We start from the raw sequence: 19866 nt of genomic DNA on the forward strand, positions 1-19866 counted from the left end.
AAGTATCTGTCATTACAGTATCGAAATGTGATTGTTTCAGTTAGTAGAATAGTTTCATTTTTAAAGTGAAAGTATTTGACATGAGTGTTTTTGTTTCACTTTTGACACGTAATACTTAAATAGTGGAGGAGATATTATGTTGCTGTGGGCTCGAACTCTGGAAGAAGTTAAATTTTTTTTTTGACTAAAACACAACTGGAACCCTAAGTAAGGCATCTGTAAAATTTGAATGAAATTGGTTGCGTAGTTCTTGAGTTTTAGGGATTCACACAGACAGACAGACAGACAGACAGACAGACAGACAGACAGACAGACAGACACACACACACACACATTCTCATTTTTATATATATAGATATATATAGAGATTACAATTATGACACCTATGTTAGTTTTGATATCGAGATGGAAAAAAATCAACCTTGTTTGTAAAATATTTTAGATCTGGGTTTGCATCCTCTAAGCAAGTTTCAGTTTCATTCCTGCACTTATGATTGTATGATCATGATTTTGATTCCCAGACTGGTTGGTCTGTTGTGTTCTTGAGCAAAACACTCCCATCTCACATTGCTTTGTGATCACTTTGATATCTGGTGTGTGTCACTCTGTGCTCCTGTACAGGTCATATTGACTTGATGGTGAGAGTGAACTAATGTACACCACAAACATTTGATCACTATAAGCAAATCATGTGTACAGGTTGCTCTGCTTGTAACTGAAGAACCCTTATCTGTTGTCTACAATATAAAGAAAGGTATGACAACAAAAGCTCATGTCTAGCTAACCCTGGCTATTGTATTAGTCATTAGCTAAAACTGCACCATGTCACTATACTGTGTATATGTGTGTCCGTGTGCGTTGCAGGGTACTTTTGACTAGAGGATTTTTTCATTCTTTTTCAATATATATGAAATTTCAAAGAAAATATTTTTCCAACTGTAGATGTATGAGTTTTATTTGCTGCTTTCTTTGTTACAACTAATTTTTATGTTTATTGATCAGTATATGCAACAGAGATGACAACACTGGTGTAAGTAAGTATTATTGTAAGGGCAGTGTGAGACCTGATGAGAAGGATTAGTTGTTGTTAGGATCTGGTGCTGATATACCTACCTATTAACATCACAGGGAAAAACAAGCTTTAAGGAATAGTGATGGTGTTATTTTTCTTTTTATCATTTAGGTGTAGGACTGTAGTAAATGGCAGAACTAGTAAAGTGGTAGATAAATGTCTATTAGTGTTTAAATGCTTCACTTTGTATTCTGAATCTGTGGACTTCAGATTGAAAATACTTTCTGTAGGATTTAGCTGATCCATGAAATGTATATTTTTATAACATGTTAATACTTGTTTTTATTTGTAGTTGTCTGAGTTTGAATGGAATATCTAGGAATCGTGCCTGTTATAGTTTTCACACATGTTCTCTTTCTCGACTCTCTTGACAGTTTTAATGTAAGTTTTGATTGTTCCAGGAAGAACTTTTGGTATCTTAATGAGATAAGATCCTGGCCCTCAAACCCATTGGAAATCAGGACCATTCAGCCAATCAATGTTTGTAGTTATTTGTCCATGAGTGTGTTTAAACTCTTTTCAAACAATATTGACTCCATATATTAGTCTGTTTTTTGAAGGTAGCAAATTGGTAGAATCATTAGAGCATTGAATTAAATGCTCTGTGGTAAAATTCCTTCTTCAGATATTCTTAGATGGAGTCGCTGCTAGTATTGGATGGGGTGTCTTGTGGTATTTGTTCCAGCTCTTTAAGTTATGAGTTCAAATTCCACTGTGGCCTACATAGGTGGTAGACTTATCCCTTGATCTGGTCTTTGGGTGCTTTTACTGAATGCATACAACCCCATTGCATGCGACTCCTTTGCATGCATTCAAGTTAGGTCTCTGATTAGAGGATACTTTTCTCCCTTCCTTTTATCAATCTTGAAGGCCCTGAAAAGGGTCATGAGCACTGCTTCCCTTCCTGACTAAGCAAAGAAAGAAAAACAGTGTCTGTTGGATGTGAAAGTTACATTCAGCATCTTTCAATCTCATGTTAGTAATACTTAGCAGAGACCTCAATGGAGAGGTCTCTGCTTTGAGACCTCCATTGAGAGGTCTGCAGAGACCTCTCAATGGAGAGTAATACTTAGCAGAGACCTCTCAACGGAAATTAGTGCACAGTTAAATTGGTAGCATTTGTAGTGGATTAGAGAATATATATAGACATCCCATTATGTTCTGATTTCAAATCTAGCTGTGGTCAATCTTGTCATTCTACTGGAACTGATAAAATAAATGCTTGTCAAGTATTAGGATTAATATAATCAATTATGTTCTTCCCTAAATTCGTGGTCCCGTGCCTATGTTAGAAACCATTCTTATTACCATTTTTATTGGCTATCCATATTGCCTAACCTGTACTGAATATAACCCAGTTTTATTATCATCATTATTGGGTTTACAGACAGTATCATCACCAGTAATAGCAGCATAGGCATCATCATCATCATCATTTGGTATATGTTTATTGTATATGTTCTTATTGACTAAATATATTGTTTGACATTTCTCATGTCTCAGTTTATTTATGAATCTAACATGAATTTAACATTTTCTTTTCTCTAAGATTTCTGATGCTGTGCATTTTGTGCGTAATGCTTTGAAACAGTGCAGCGATCATATTCATTCTCTACATCTGCTTGTGCTGCTGCTATCTGCCCAGAAGCATTATGAAGAAGCTGTGCAGTTTCTTGAGACAGCTCTACAAGAATATCCTGAAAACATAAGGTAACAGTTACTATTTTTCATTCTTGTTTTCCTTGCATTCTACACTTTTTCTAATGCATAAACTGTGTTGTTGAAACATTTATATATATATATATATATATGTGTGTGTATATATATATGTGTGTGTGTGTATATATATATATATATATATATATATGTGTGTGTGTGTGTGTGTGTATATATATATGTGTGTGTGTATGTATGTATGTATATGTATGTATGTATATATATATTTGTGGAGGTGCAATGGCCCAGTGGTTAGGGCAGTGGACTTGCAGTTGTAGGATCGTGGTTTCGATTCCCAGACTGGGCGTTGAGAGTGTTTATTGAGCGAAAACACCTAAAGCTCCATGAGGCTCCGGCAGTGAGTGGTGGCGAACCCCACTGTACTCTTTCACCACAACTTCCTCTCACACTTCTTTCTTCTTGTTTCTGTTGTATCTGTATTTCAAAGGGCCAGCTTTGTCACACTCTGTGTCACACTGAATCTCCCTGAGAACTATGTTAAGGCTACACGTATCTGTGGAGTGTTCAGCCAAGCCACTTGCACGTTAATTTCACGAGCAGGCTGTGCCATTGATTGGATCAACTGGAACCCTCGTTGTCGTAAGAGTGCCACAATATATATATATATATATATATATATATATATATATATATATATATATATATATATATATGCATATATATATATGCATATATATATATATATATATATATATATATATATATATATATATATACATATATATATATATATATATATATATATATATATATATATATATATATATATATATATATATATATATATATATATATATATATGCATATATATATATATATATATATATATATATATATATATATATATGCATATATATATATATATATATATATATATATATATATATATATATATATATGCATATATATATATATATATATATATATATATATATATATATATATATATATATATATATATATATATATATATATGTATACATACATATATATATATATATATGTGTACACACACACACAAGTTGTTGGAGCAGATAATTTACGTTTGGATTCACCCCTTAATATATTAATTGTTGTTCAGACCCAAGTCAACCCTGATCATTGGTATTGTTGTTGTTGTATAACTCCCAAGCCAACACTGATCTGTCTGACCTATTGTCAAAAGTGCTTCAGTCATGTCCATACTGCTTTTTCCTCAGGTATAATGGCTCTAGGACTGCATAATCCTAATTGTCCTTTCTTTAAGATGGTTGGATGTGATTTGAGAGAGATTTGGCTGCTCTTTCTAGTAGCTTCAGCAGCCACACAGCAGTGCCCTTGTCCCAGTTACTTAACTGATAAATACTAGAGGCATATTCAGCTTAGATTTATGGGTAAAAACAATGTCTATATTTCTCCATATTTCTTTTATAAAGAAGGGCTCTACTCCAAATGTTACAAACTTATTCCATTTTGGAAAGTTTACTGACTTGATGTTTGTCACCACAGACCATGACTGAATGTTCTGATGTTGATCACAGCAAGATTTGAAATTACAACATTTAGAATAATGTGTCTTGGCTGGAAGTGCCATAAGATGATTAGGTGTAGCTTATAAGCACAAGTGTGGCTGTGTGGTTAAGAAGCTTTCTTCCCAACCAGTGGTCTTGGGTTCAGTCTCACCAGGCGAAATGCTTGGCAGCATTTTGTCTGTCTTCATGTTCTGAATTCAAATGCCGTCGGGCTCAACTTTTGTCTTTCATCCTTTCGGGGTTGATAAATTAAGTACCAGTTATGCACTGGGATCAATGTAATCAACTAGTCCCCTCCCCTCAAATTTCAGGCCTTGTGCCTATAGTAGAAAGGATTATTATTATTATTAAATTGGCAAGCTGGCAGAATCATTAGTGTGCTAAATGAAATGCTTAGTGTTATTTCGCCCGTTCCTACATTCTGAATTCAAATTCCACAAAGGTTGACTTTACCTTTCATCCTTTTGGGGTCGATGAAATAAGTACCAGTTACACACTGGGGTCGATGTAATTGACTCATCCTCTCCTCCAAAATTACTACCCTTGTGGTAAAATTTGAAACCATTATTATTATTATTAGGCGCTGGACAGACGGACCCGTTAAACTGCTCGGGGTCTGGGTCGGTCCGGACCTCCAGTTGGAGTAAAACTGGGAAGAAGTGACGAACAGGGTGGCCAACCTCACCCAGAAATGGGCTGAGAGGAAGCTCTCCTTGAAAGGTTGAGCGGAGGTAGCGAATGCGTACATCGCATCCGTCATCTATTACCGTTTGACCGTCGTCCCTTGTCCCGACCGCTGGTTAACCAAGATAGTACGCTTGCTCTTCAACTTTTTGTGGAAGGGTCAGGTACCACTGGTCAGGCGCTCCATCTGCTGTCAACAGCCGCTGAACGGAGGCCTTGGCATGCCGTGGTTGCTGATGCGCAAACATGCGCTCAGGCTACGACATCTCAGGCGCTTCCTGGACGGTGAACAGGTGTGGTCGCCTTTCGTCAGACGCGATTTTCCGCAGCTCGTTTCTTTAACAGAGCTGCAATCCTGGATCAAACGTAGACCGAGAAAGGGCGCTTGGCACCTTGAGTGCCGCCAAGCTCTCACCGCCCTCAGTCGGGCGGGCAGTGCGATCGGTAGTAGATCCACTCTAGCTTTCTATAGAGGGTTAGTGAGAGAAAAGTGCGACGACGTTCTTGGGGAAACTCTAGGCGTCGATGATAATCAGCTAAGCAGTCTGTTCAGGAGAACTTTCGGGCCGGGGCCCATGGATAATTTCCAAAGGTCCCTCGCCTGGCAGTGCTACCGAGGTGCGCTACCTGTTCGAGATAAACTCTACCGACATGGAAGTGCCGTCAACCGGGCCTGCCCGAGGTGCGCTCAGGACGACGAAACCGTTCTGCACGCACTCGTCCAGTGCCCGAGCATTGCTGACCTGTGGGTCTATATCGAACAGCTACTGTCACGTGTAGGACGGATCCGGCTATCAGCTGGATCCATCGTGAGAATTGACCCGCCGACCTCCTTTAACCAGGAGGGCAAGGCAATTTTCCTATGCCTAGTGGCTGTAGCGAAAGAGGTGATATGGTGGACCCGTTTGAAAGGGTTAAAGACAGACACTTTCCTCTTTGGCCAAGGCCTCATCAACTTTTTCAAGTTCCACTTGAAAAGGAAGATGAGAGTAGAGAGGGAAGTGCTGTCTCATAGCAAATTCGTTGAAAGATGGGTGACTGTTGGAAAAATGGCCAGTATAAACGGACCAATTCTGAGAATACACCTGTAGAAAAAAAAAAAAAAGGTAATGTAAAAGGAGAAAGGGCTCTATACCCCTTTCTTATTTTTTCTGACCAGGCTCCCGTGGTTTTATGGGTTTTTCCACGTGTAACCTTTCCTTTTTCGAAGCGCTTCCCCCTTTGGGAGTTCTACTTATTTATTTATCTATTTATTTATCTATTTATTTATTATATCTTTCTTCGTTTTCTTCCTCTGTGTAGACGAACTTTCCTACCTTTTTGGACAAAACCTTTTGTAACCTTCGTCCTGTCTTTGTCCTTATATGTCTTTAATTGATATTAGCCCTTGTGGCCAATAAAACGAATTAATTATTATTATTATTATTATTATCAAAACATTTTACAGTTTGTTGCTAACTAAAGCTAGACTTGAAGAAGTATGTCTTGGACCAGAAGAAGCTTTGGTTACGTGCAAACATATGTTGAAACTATGGAAAGATTTACATGAAATTCATCAAGAAGAGTAAGTATATTTGTATTTTTGCAAAATGTTTTTCTTCGTCTATTTTCTTGTTTGATGTTGTTACGTGGTCATCCATATGAAAGTAAAGATCCATGGCATTTTGTTGCTAAATCATCACATGGAAAGAGACCATAAAAAAAATGAAATATCTGAATGGAAGATATATTGTAATATGTGTTTCTTTATGGGTTCCTGCCTTAGAATTCACTGCAGGTATTATGTTGGGTCCCTGTGGGAAAAATTCTAGATCTCTTACTTCATGTAGAGAATAAAAATAGGTTTCTAGAGCTGCTGGAGAAAAAAAAATCATTTGTGATAAACTGTTGCTATATTGCAGAGTTTGTTTCTCAGCTATTTAATATTCATCCAGCTCCTTCTATTATACTTTTGTCACCCTACCTCCCAGGGCTGATAATCTTGTAAACTGCATGCTAGTGGCATGAAAAAAGTACCTAATACATGTTGCATGGTTGTTAGCTTTCAGAAGGGCATCTAGCCAGAAAAACCATGCCAAAGCAGACTCTTGGGCCCATTGTATCCTATCAAACCATCCAACCCATGCCAGCATTTTTGTGTATCTGATAAATTGACATTTTATTTTTATTGTAAACTGCTTGATGAGAAAGAAGATGCCTATTGTTTTTTTGTTTTTTTTAAAGTCTCTTGTAAACTGTAAGGAAATAGGGATTACTGGTTGTAGTTAGTAATGTTAATGCTCATTGAGAACTACTTCAAGTAAACCCTTAACATAATGGACACACTGATTTTAATCTGCTGTTATAGTTGAGAGGCATTCACAGAATTTCATCTACCTTTACATTTATTTGCATGGTTTTCCTGCAGAATGTTGAAAAAAAATCAATAAAATTGACCCAGTGTAGTATCGGTACCTACTTTATTCATTATTGACTCTTATACATTACTCCTATCTATACAATACTATTGATGTGACTATCTTAGTCATTAATCATTTCTGAGCACCATGTTATTAAACCATATTACAACAACAACAACAACAAATTTTTTTTTTTTACTATTCATTTATTTATTTTATCTCTTTATCATTTATTTTGTAGTGGTTTTGAATCACAGTCAAGAGGACATATTGATCGAACAGCATTTGACAAAAGGAGTTTAGCTCAAATGCAACTGAATGAAGTCAGTGATCGAGATTCTGGTAAATGCATTATCATCATCATCATCATCATCATCATCATCATCATCATTATTATTATTATTATTATTATTATTCAGTAGTTTTATTTTTATAATGTGCTTTCACTTCACTACTGAGCGCAGCTCTGTGTGCCTTGGGTATGTGCTGTGGTTTGCTGTGATGCTTGTATGGTTACTGTATTGAAAGTGTTTTGCATAGGATGTGTGCAGTTATTATTATTATTATTATTATTATTATTATTATTATTATTATTATTATTATTATTATTATCATTATTATTATTATTATTATTATTATAGATGTTATTGTGTGGTTCCACTGTACATGTACCTGTGCGTAGCTCTGTGAAGCTTGGGTACACTGTGTTTTGTCTTCTTCCATTTGTGGGCTTTTCAATTATATTGAAAGTATTCTATATAATATATGTTCAGTGCCTAATAGTATTATTTTCTGTATTATGATGTAAGTCTTAGTGTTTCGGTTATATATTTGACTGTTGTTTATTTTTTCGTTATTATTCTCAAAGCACCTTTTATTGTGGGAGATTGTTTCTGTTTTTATATCATCATTATTGTTATTTTTGTTTTTGTTTTGTGTATGTATGTATGTATGTGTATTTTTTTTTGTTTTACTGTTGTGGTGAATCCATATAGCACCAATACCTAATTCAGACTATTTCACCTGCATTGCTAATGCCCCTGGGGAAGCATGAATGCCGTAAATCCCAAACCTGTGTGAAAAATTGAGTTCTATATAAAAAGCCATTAATATCATCATCATCGTCGTCATCATCATGATGCTCACCATCATCATAACGACCATCTTACATTTTTTCACTCTGGAGGTTTCTAACCTGTACTGGTATTTTTAGTTGGTATCTCTGAGTTTTCGGTTGTCACTCAGAAAATAGATTTAAAATGTGTGTGTATATATAAATATATATATAGTTTCCTTTGACACAGATAATGTCACCTGCAAAAACTAAGAGTACTGCTATAGATACCACACACACGCACACACACACACATGCACACACACACGCACACACAGAGAAAGTTTAGCTGTTCTGCCTTGAGTCTGTGTAAATAATGAAATTTTACCCTGGAGGGCTCACTAAATCAGGAGACACATAGCAAAAGCAGTTTTAACAGCAATAACAACAGCAGCAGCAGCAGCAGTAGCGGCAGTTATTAAGTGTAGTGGTTGGTAGTATCAGCTTTGCTGACTATTTTATGGAAGGTCATAAGTAGGTTTATCAGTTTCTGTATTTCTTTGCAAATTCTGTTTACTGAATGTGTAAAAAAAAAAATTAAGTTTGGTAATTTATTACTACTATCTTGTCTATTATTATTATTGAACTAAAATCTGAATAATTCATGTGTGTGTGTGGTGGGGGAGGGGTGTAGGTGAGCAAATGAAAGAAAGTAGCATTCAACATGTTTAGTTGGGGTTGTAAGTATTTAATAACAGACTGACTCAGCTCCACATTACTTAAAGTTTTGTGAGTGCAGAACTGTCTAAATCTTCAAGTGTATGGAGTCAGAGTGAAGATAAAGTAAAGTTAATTCTAAAAGTGGCTGCTATTTGGGCTTCTATTGGTCAGCTTAAGTCATATGTTTAATTTGGCCAAGGAACAACTAACATTGATCCAAAGGGTTGCTGATACCAAGTGACTGAAGGCATCAAGATGATGTGTTACACAAATGCTGGGGATCTGTTGATCAGCCATAGAATGAATGATTCTGTCCTCTAGGAGATGGGAATGAAATAAAAGTTGGTGACAATGGTTAGAGAAAACTGTATTATTTTGGCTAGGTTATCAGGGCTGAGAACCTCTATACCCACGTCTTTGGGCTGTGTGAACAGAAACGAGCATGGTAAGTACAAAGATGAGCAATGCCTTCAAGGACTGGAGGGAAAGGAACCTGGTGGAATGTACGGCCGCAGCAGATTACTGTGGTGAGGAGTGGTGATTGTGCCTGATGCCTCCTGACCCTCTGCCATGAAAATGGACATACTCGTGTTATAAATTATTGCTTCTATCATTAATCATTCATTTTTGTGGGGCAGTTTATAGAGTATCAATAAACTAGGGTATTTCCTTGTTTAGGTTTATTTTATGTTCTGTGGTGCAGGCGTTACATTTGTGAAGTGACAGGAAAATGTCACACTTGTATGCCTAATGTAACAGTTGAAGTCATGTATTTTACAACTTCCATGTTGGTCATCAGATTTATAAATCATATTAGTTATTGTAGCTTATTTGTTGGTTTGCATGCTTGTGGCTTGTTATTGATAAGTTAGTTTTTAGTTTTAGTATTTTATCTGTTATTAGTATTAGTTTATGATTTGAAGTATTGCATTTTGCATTCTAAGATTTTTGATACTGTGTTCATCCATTCTCTAGTTAGTATGCATTTGTTTCATACAGTACACTTTATGCGTGGTTTGTGTATATTTGATAGATGTCATATCTGATTATTTGCTGTGTTATATTTTTCCCAGGATTGTTTTGCGGTTTGGTATTGATAGCTTCTGTATTCTAGTGTTTCATTTGTGGAAGAGAATGCAAATGCTTTCCTAAGTAGAAATTTTACTATTGACATTTAGTATATGTGTGGGCATTTGCTGTCTCCGTGTAAGTGTATGCATTTATCTGTATCTTTGGTGTAAATGGGTATACTGTATTTGTTATTTTCTATCTGAATGTTTATGTCTAGAAATGAAGTCATTATGTTGCTGGGGTTTTACTTCTACTGTTTTGGCTGTTGAATTTTTGTACATGTTGATTTTCTAGGTCTTCCTTTAATTAGTCAACATCCTCTGGTGTTTCCATTACCATGAATGTATCATCCACATAACTAGTGTATATCATGTTTATATCTTGCTACTATTTTCTATTGTATCTATATAGAAAGCCACAAGTATGGGCTGGGAGGGAGAACCTGTAGTTACTCCATTTTTTTGGCTTATATAGTTTGCCTTGGGGACAACAAAGGAATATTTCTGTTGTACATCACTACTAAATTTTTTCAGTATGTTAGCTGGTATCATGGATGATTTCATTGTTACCTGTTTGTGTACAGTATCTAATATGGTTTCTATTGTTTCTGCCAGTGGAATGCTGGTAAACAAACTTTCTGTACCTAGGGTAGAGATGTTGCTTACTTAGGTAGTTTCTTCTAAAATCTCTAGGAATTTTTCAGGTGATCATATACTTTATCTCTCTGGGGTGTATTGTTAGATAACATTATCAAACAATACACATTGGAGAGAGAGAGAGAGATACAGTATACTGTTTCTGATTAGGGAGAGGAAATGTTTTGCAACACTGGTTTTTACACAATATAGAATTTCCTTTCCTAGTGTTTTCAGTGGGGTTATTAGTTGGTGTTGGTGAATATGTTATTCTTTCTTTTAATGATTCAGGATTACTTTTGTTGTTGCATTTGACCTTTTTGTAAAAGATTCCATTAGGGAAAAAGAGAGATTTCTCATCTACAGGAAAAACATACATTCAAATTCATGTTGACAATTTGCTTACATTGAATTTGGGCTCATCTCTTCTAATACGCAGGAGGTGAAATAAACCACTGTCATTTTGAATTGTGTATGTGTGTGTATGCATTCACACATACATACATATGCACGTATACACGCACGCATGCACACGCACGCATGCACACACACACACGCACACACACACACACACACACACACCACACACACACAAACACCACACACACACACACACAAACACACAAGCACACGTACACACACACACACACACACGCACACACACACACACACACCCTTCTTGTACTGCTGCTTATCATCTCATCCTACCTGAGCCACTCCTGTTTTTTTCACATTCCCTCCCATACTGATATTTATATCATTGACCATGCTTCCATCCTTGTCCATCATTCACTACATTCAGCTCTACTCCTATCTCCGACCATCTGTCTTGCTCTCCTTTCACATTCATATGAACTTACTTTCCCATTCTTGTTGATCTTTTGCTGGTTTCTCTCTAGTACTCTGGGAGTATTTTCTGTCACTCCTTGTACTCTGGGAGTATGTTTTGATACCATTTCTCCACCATCTTTGTCTTCTTTCCAGCTACTGCCACCTACCTATATATAATGCAATGTAGCCTTGTATTTCCTCATATTAAAGCCCAAAGGTTCTTACCATGTTTTACTTATGGACCCTTTTGATTAATATTTTGCCTAAGTGGATCCTCATAGTCACATGATGTTTAAAAAATCTTTTTATATTTTTATAACTAGATGTTACTAGGAATTGCATTAAAAAATTATGATATTTTGTTTATTGTAGAAGTATAACCAATTTATTATTCATAAATTTTAACAACAAAATTTTGTATGGACCTCCAAGGGTCATATGGACCCTGACTGAGAACTACTGTTTTAGCCTCTCAACACCTGGCATAAAGCCATTTTCCTCTCTACTACAACCCTGTTCAACTAAGAAGGCTTTTTGTTTGTTTTGTGACTTACTTGACAACCTCACTAGTGCTGGTGACATAAAAAAAAGCACCCAGTAGACTCTGTAAAGTGGTTGGCATTAGGAAGGGCAACCAGCTGTTGAAATCATGCCTGAGGAGACATCGGAGCTCAATGCAGTCCACTCACTCATTTAATCCTGCCAAACCATCCAACTCACTCCTGCTAAAATGGAAGATGGACATTGAATGATGATGATGATAATGGTGATAAAATACATTTATAGCCACCTACATACATATACTCTTACCTATACTTTTGTATATTTTCATAACTTGATGTGAAATGATCACTAATATAGGGGATTGTTTTTAATCTATAATGCTTCCTATATTATAACTGTATAATGTGTTATCTCTGATGCTGCTAAATTATTTTTGTTATCAGGTCTATCCCTTTTGCAAAAAATTCCATTTAAGAGAACAAAGATTATTCATCTATAGGAAAAACATATGGTGTATCCATCATACCTATTCCACTACCAATTCCCAGGAAACCAAATCATAAAGCTCTCTTGATATATATATATATATATATATCATCAACATCATCATCAATTAATGTCCATTCTTCCATACTAGCATGGGTTGGATAGTTCAACAAAAAAGCCAGAGGGCTGCACCAAGCTCCAGTGTCTGCTTTGACATGGTTTCTACAGGTCATTGCCCTTCCTAATGCCAACCACTTTACAAAGTGTATTTGCCTACATTATTCTATATTCTATAATTATTGAAATGTAACCTCTCTTTTGTTTTGAATTGTGGTCTATCAGTGTCCCTGGACAACTTTTTGCTCTGTATATTGGTTCTATGGGTAATTAGTGATTTGCGGAAATAATTCATTATGTGGTAACACCTGGCCATGTGTATAAGGCCAATGACATCTGTGAAACAATTTCGCAAACTCTCTTTGGTTTTTGATGCTGTAAACAAACATCAAGTTACCTGCCCACCAACCAGATACCTCACTCCTCATCTTGTCTTGTTTAAATCATTAGGGCTTCCAGCAATAATGTTGGCAACATGAAAGGTAGGTCTGGGGGGATTGCAGTGATGCCAGAGTAGATTTGAGTGGATGTATGCTGTGTACAAGAGACAAAATGAAGGGGTGGTTTAGCTAGATACCTCACAAGCAAGGAACCTTGATACAAAATTTTCACGATGGGTAGCAGTGATGGAATGAGTGGAGTAGGTATATTGTTGGTAATGAAAGTAGTCAGATTGTCTGATAGAATAATTAAGTTTAGACTAATCATGGGCATCACAATAGTGTGACAGTCAGGATTGGAAGATGAACAAAAGGATTATTTTCATGAGGTCCTCTTCTAAACTATCTTGTTATTAAATGATAGTGGCCTTATTATGTCAGATGTTAGACAACACCATGATGGTTCTGTGGTATATGTGGAAGCTCCTTGAGTTCTGACACAAAAGACCTAATGATTTGCAAAACTTAACTTCAGGAAACCTGCTAATTATTTGATCACCTACTAATCATGCAGGCTCAAATGCTAAAGAGATTACATACTCACCAGGAGATATGTCAGGTGACTACTAGTCATGAGACAGGAAATGAGACAGGTAACAAAGACATTCTTAGACTAAGAGCTATGTGGACTCCAAGATACAAGGCAACCTAGCAAGGAGTCTTGGAGTCCACATTCTTTGCAATGAGGCACTGTTTCAGTTCCACCATTACCACTTTCAGGCCATTTCTTTCAATATGATACTTCCTGTTCAGTGCCCTGTATTTTTGTTTGCATTTATGTTCCCCTTCTCTTTTTGGTCTAACACAGAAATGTCTTTTGAGAGCATATCTAACCCTGTCTGTATTCTTCTTTTCCACCATGGATCTTTTCTTTTGTCACTCCCATTATATTTCTTTTTCTTGACATCAACACCCACATTTTCTGCTACAACAATACTTGCTGCCTTGATCAAATTGTTTGATTATATGATGTTTTTTGTTCTGATGTATTTCAGAATTTCTTTCACATTTTTCGTTTCTTGGTTCAATTTCCACCAATCAACCTTTATAAGGTTGCAAATAATGTCACTATCGTTCTCCTATAGCCCTGCCTTCATTCTGCTATAGATTGCCTTTTGCCCATCTGTCATGTCACCATTAGTTTTATTGTCTTCTTCCAAACCATCTATGTGTCTCTCATCGAGCAAGCTATCACTGTTCCTCTCCTGTGGTTTATTTGAGATTTCACCTCTGTTTTCTGCTATGAGATTACTTTTATCAGTAGGAACTGTATTTTCATCATTTCCTCTGTAGATTATGTAAGGTTCTTAACTTATTTTGAGGGAAATTTAAAATACTCACAGGAAATTGTAGATATTCCAGTCTTTGAGAGTTATTTTTCAGTTGTCCTGCTGGGTTGTATTAATATTTCTATGTCTTCAGCTGCTGAATGGTTGGTTAGAGCAGCGAAGAACATGTCCAGACGCTGTCAAGGCTGGTGCTCTTATCATCACCATCATCATCATCATCATCATCATCATCATTATTATTATTATTATTATTATTATTATTATTATTATTAGGGCAGTAGATGGCAACATCAGAAGAGCAGCAAAAAAAGAATACCTTGAGGCATTTAGTTATTCTTTTTATGTTTTTGAGTTCAAATCCTGCCAAACTTGATTTTTGCCTTTTATTCTTCCATGGTCCATAAAGAAACATACCAGTTAAATACGACAGTCTATATTCTTCGCCAATATTTATGGCTGGCCTGTGCCTCTACTAGAAATCATTATTATGATTAGATTTCTATTATTAAGAAACAACATTAACTATTACTACAGCTATTGCTGCTGGTGCTGCTATTATTATCATCATTGTGGTTGTCGAAGGAAATTATTATTGTCTGGCTACCTGCAAGCAAGTCCAATTTAATGACTTAATTGTATTATTGGTAGTGAATAAGAAGTAGTGGCCATCACCACTGATGGTTATTAATATATAGCTAAAAACACCTAGCGTGATTCTTCCTGCTTTATTTTATGACTTCTTACTATAATTTCCTTGTCTTTGCAGTTATCTGGTTATTGTCTCAGGCAACTTATCAATCTTCTTTGACATTCACAGTGGTGGGAACAACATATTTTCCTAACAGTATCTTGCCCATTCTCTCATTGCAGTTAATTTCTCTTTCTTCCTTCCTTCCTTCCTTCCTTCCTCTCTCTCTCTCTCTCTCTCTCTCTCTCTCTCTCTATATATATATATATATATATATATATATATATATATAGCAGCTAAAAAAGCTGAGAATCCCACAGATAGCATCACCTGTAACTCACAAAGGCAAAAACAAGAAGAAAAAACAATGAAAAACTAACCAATTCTGACGTAGGAAATTGATTATTTATCAATCATAATCCCCAAACGAGTCTACTGTTAAACGCCGGAATTGGTTAGTTTTTCATTGTTTTTTCTTCTTGTTTTTGCCTTTGTGAGTTACAGGTGATGCTATCTGTGGGATTCTCAGCTTTTTTAGCTGCTATTTCTGAACTTCGGTATTTGGTGAAGCAAATATTTGCTGATCCCTTAATTATATTTATAAATATATATGAGCTTTTAAATAAGTTCTCCACCAATAATGGTGCTTTCATACCGATGGGCTTGGTAAAAATTATTAATTGTTAATTGATTTATTAATTAATAAATTGATAATCCTTTACCCTTTTAATTTGTAATAATTATATATATATATATATATATATATATATATATATATATATATATATATATATATATATATATATATATATATATTGATATTTATATTTATATCATTCAGTCTCTATTGCTCAACATTTATTTCTTTCAATTGCTGTCTCTCTATCATTACACTCTATGTCTGTCTGTCTGTCTGTCTGTCTGTCTGTCTGTCTGTCTGTCTGTCTCTCTCTCTCTCTCTCTCTCTCTCTCTGTCTCTGTCTCTCTCTCTCTCTGTCTCTGTCTCTCTCTCTCTCTCTGTGTCTCTCTCTCTCTTTCTCTCTCTCTCTCTTTCTCATTCGCTGTCATTTACTCTCTATAGCTCTTTGTCACTCTTTATTTCTCTATCATTTGCTCTCTATTGCTTTTCTGTTATTTCTTTCCTTCTTTCCTTACTCACCCCTATGGTTCTCTTTCATTTACTCTGTCCTTTTCTCTACTCTCTCTGTCTTCTATTTATTCTGTATCACCTTTTCTTTTCCTCATTTTTAATTTTTCACCTTCCTCTAGTCTTTCTCTCTCTCTCTCTCTCATTGTCTCTTAAACCCTTCATTGCCATATCTCTCCCCTTCCTGCCTCATCTGTCTCTCTCTATCTTCTACACACCTGTAATTAACCTGTTCCATGTAGCACTGTTGCTACTATACATTCTCAGTTTATTAACTATGATAGTTTCTCTAGAGAACGCCAGTTTTTATCTGTCTCATCGACCAGTTATTTCAACTGTGTTACTCAGATGACAGTAATACAACTTGAAACCCTACCCGTTTGTTACACTTTCATATTTCCTGCCAATCCTTCTTCCCAAAGTACAACTGAGCTCAGAACTGACAAGAATAAGGGGTTTGGGGAATGAATGTCGTTTCCATGATTTACTCTACTGAAATAGAATAATCTCCATTTACGAGGTTTCATCTTCAGTATATTTGTAAGATGTTCAGGGGCATAGTTTTAGCATATTATCATGCCATACAAATTTATCAGCTTTAAAAATTATTATTATTATTATTTCATATATGCACAACAGTTTAGACTGTTGGAAAAGAAAAATTCCTAACATCGGGCTACAACAAGTAACCTTAAATGCCAAGAACTCTCTTAAGTATTCTAGCTGTCCGTAATAACACTGTTTTCTGGAGCTGTACTAAACTAGGTGTTTATTATTATTATTATTGTTCAGTAGTTTTATTTTTATAACATGCTTTCACTTCACTACCGAGCGCAGCTCTGTGCGCCTCGGGTATGTGCTGTGGTGCTCTTATGGTTACTGTATTGAAAGTGTTTTGCGTAGAATGTGTGCAGTACCCAGTAGTGCAATTTTCTGTATGTTATATATATTTGTAAGTCCTGGTGTTTTTGTTATGTATTTGTCTGAATATTTTTTTATTATACCCAAGGCACCTACTATGATAGGAATTGTTTCTGTTTTTAGATTCCACATTCAAGTTATCTCTATTTCCAGGTCTTTGTATTTTGAAAGTTTTTCCATTTCTTTTAGAGAAACGTTGTCATCTGCTGGTATTGATACATCAATTAGAAAGCATTTTTTTTCTTCATGATCTTTGACAACTATATCTGGTCTATTTGCCTTAATTTCTCTATCTGTGTGTATTGGCATATCCCAGAGTATGGTTGCTTTCTCGTTTTCTGTGACCTTTTCTGGCGTGTGTTTATACCATCTTTTTTCTGTTGTTATTCCATAGTGTTGGCATAGCTTATTATTATTATTATTATTATTATTATTATTATTATTATTATTATTATTATTAAGGCAGCAAGCAAAATACTTACCAGCATTTCATTCATCTTTATGTTCTGAGTTCAAATTCTACCGAGGTTAGCTTTACCTTTCATCCTTTTGGGAGTCAATAAAATGAGTACCAGTTGAACACTGGGGTCGATGTAATCGAATAACCCCCTCCCTTCAAATTTCAGGCATTGTGTCTATAGTAGAAAGGGTTATCATTATTATTATCGTTATTATTATTATTATTATTATTCAAGTGGCAACCTGGTAGAATTGTTAGCATACCAGATAAAATGTTTAGTGGCATTTCATCCGTCTTTATGTTCTGAGTTCAAATTCCACCAAGGTTGACTTTGCTTTTCATCCTTTGGGGGTTGATAAATAAGTACCAGTTGAGCACTGGGGTTGATGTAATTGATTTACTCCTCCCCTTGAAATTGTACCAAAATTTGAAACCATTATTATTATTATTATTATTATTATTATTATTATCATGTTTGCTTCCCAGTCACATGGTTCCTGTTTCAGTCCCACTGCATGGCCCCTTGGGCAAGTGCCTTCTGCTATAGCCCTGGGCTGACCAAAGCCTTGTGTATATGTGTGTGTTATTTGTGTTTTTGTCTCCTTGCTTTGGCATTGTGTGATAGTTGTAAATGAGTGTCATCATGATGCAAACAGTGTCTTTTATTTCCAATCTTCTGGGTAAACATGTCTGATCATGAGGGAAATATTACCTTATTTGGTAATTGATGAGGGTTGGCAACAGAAAGGGCATCTGACTGTGGAAAATTCACCTCAAATTCTGTCTGACCAACGTGAGTATGGAAAAGTGGGTGCTAAGAAATTATGATGATGACAGTGATTATTATTGAAGTTGGTGTTGGTGGTTAATGGCAGATTTGTTGGAGTGATGAACTTAATTACCTTGCAAAAATCCCTTTACATTCTGAATTAAATTTATAGCAAGCTAAAATTTTTCTGTGATTCCCCTGAGGTTAATAAATAAACACCAGTCAAATAATATGATCATTAAAATTTCTGGCAGTTATGTATCTACATTAGAAATCATTATTATTGTTGTCGAAAGTGGTGTGTGTGAATGATATAATTGCTATAATCGTGAGCAAAACAGCTTGTGGTATTTAGCTGAATTCTTTGTTATTTAAATTCCTGGTTGAATTTATCTTCCCTCATTCAGAGGCCAATGAAGTACTGGTGTCAATATCATCAACTATAACCACATTCAAAATGTGTGGTTTTATGTCTCTGCTAGCAATCACTATTACTAATAAAGTTAAAGCGGTGAGCTGGCAGAATTGTTAGCATGCGAGATGAAATGCTTAGTGGTATTTCGCCTGTCGCTATGTTCTGAGCCCAAATTCCGCCGAGGCTAACTTTGCCTTTCATCCTTTCAGGGTCAATAAAATAAGTACCAGTTGAACACTGGGGTCAATGTAATCGACTCATCCCCACCTCCCTCGAGCTGCCCTTGTGGCAAAAATTTGAAATAATTTTTACTACTAAAGTTGGTACAGAAGAATTTTTAGAGTACTCTGCTGTATTTAATGATATTGTTTTACAATCTGAGTTCAAATCTCACCTGGGTCAGTAAATTATTGTTGTTGAAAGTGATTTCACAATATGGTAAATGTCAGCTTTCTTTTGTCCAGTGTTTATAAAAGAAAATGATTTAATTGACTGACTGTGCCACCTTCCACCAATATGTGGCCATGTACCAAAGTTATAAACCTTTATTATTAGTAGTTTTAATGCCTTTCAATATTTTTTTGTTTTGTTCCTCTGTATTCTGAGTCAAACTTTGCCTGGTTCAACATTGAAATTCATTCCTCTAGGGCAGTAGTTCTCAACTTGGGTCCACATGACCCCTGGCGGGGTCCAGATAAAATTTTGGGAGATCTATACAAGCAAAACAGTAAATTGGGAGCTCTTAGTTGTATTTTAAGGGTTCAATGAAAAAACTTTGCTTTAGATGTATTTATTACAAGAAACATCTTGGTTCCTTTTTCTAACACTTAACGTAGTTCGACATATTTTCATCCACTGAAACATGTTTTCAAAGAGAGAGCGATTGCAAACCTACACAAATGAATGGATGAAAAAG

General features: G+C 35.7%; 1 protein-coding gene across 1 annotated transcript in view; it reads left to right on the forward strand.

Annotated features, from left to right (window-relative positions):
• Positions 1-19866, forward strand: part of LOC106881176 (tetratricopeptide repeat protein 7B) — a 150244-nt gene that overhangs the window by 93555 nt on the left and 36823 nt on the right. The window contains exons 13-15 of the mRNA XM_089351411.1: positions 2622-2782; positions 6452-6568; positions 7645-7745. Of these exons, the coding sequence (XP_089207537.1) occupies positions 2622-2782; positions 6452-6568; positions 7645-7745 (379 nt within the window). The remainder of the gene's footprint in view (positions 1-2621; positions 2783-6451; positions 6569-7644; positions 7746-19866) is intronic.

The sequence above is a fragment of the Octopus bimaculoides genome, chromosome 4, assembly GCF_046866305.1.
Source record: "Octopus bimaculoides isolate indiv1 chromosome 4, ASM4686630v1, whole genome shotgun sequence".
NCBI lineage: Eukaryota > Metazoa > Mollusca > Cephalopoda > Octopoda > Octopodidae > Octopus > Octopus bimaculoides.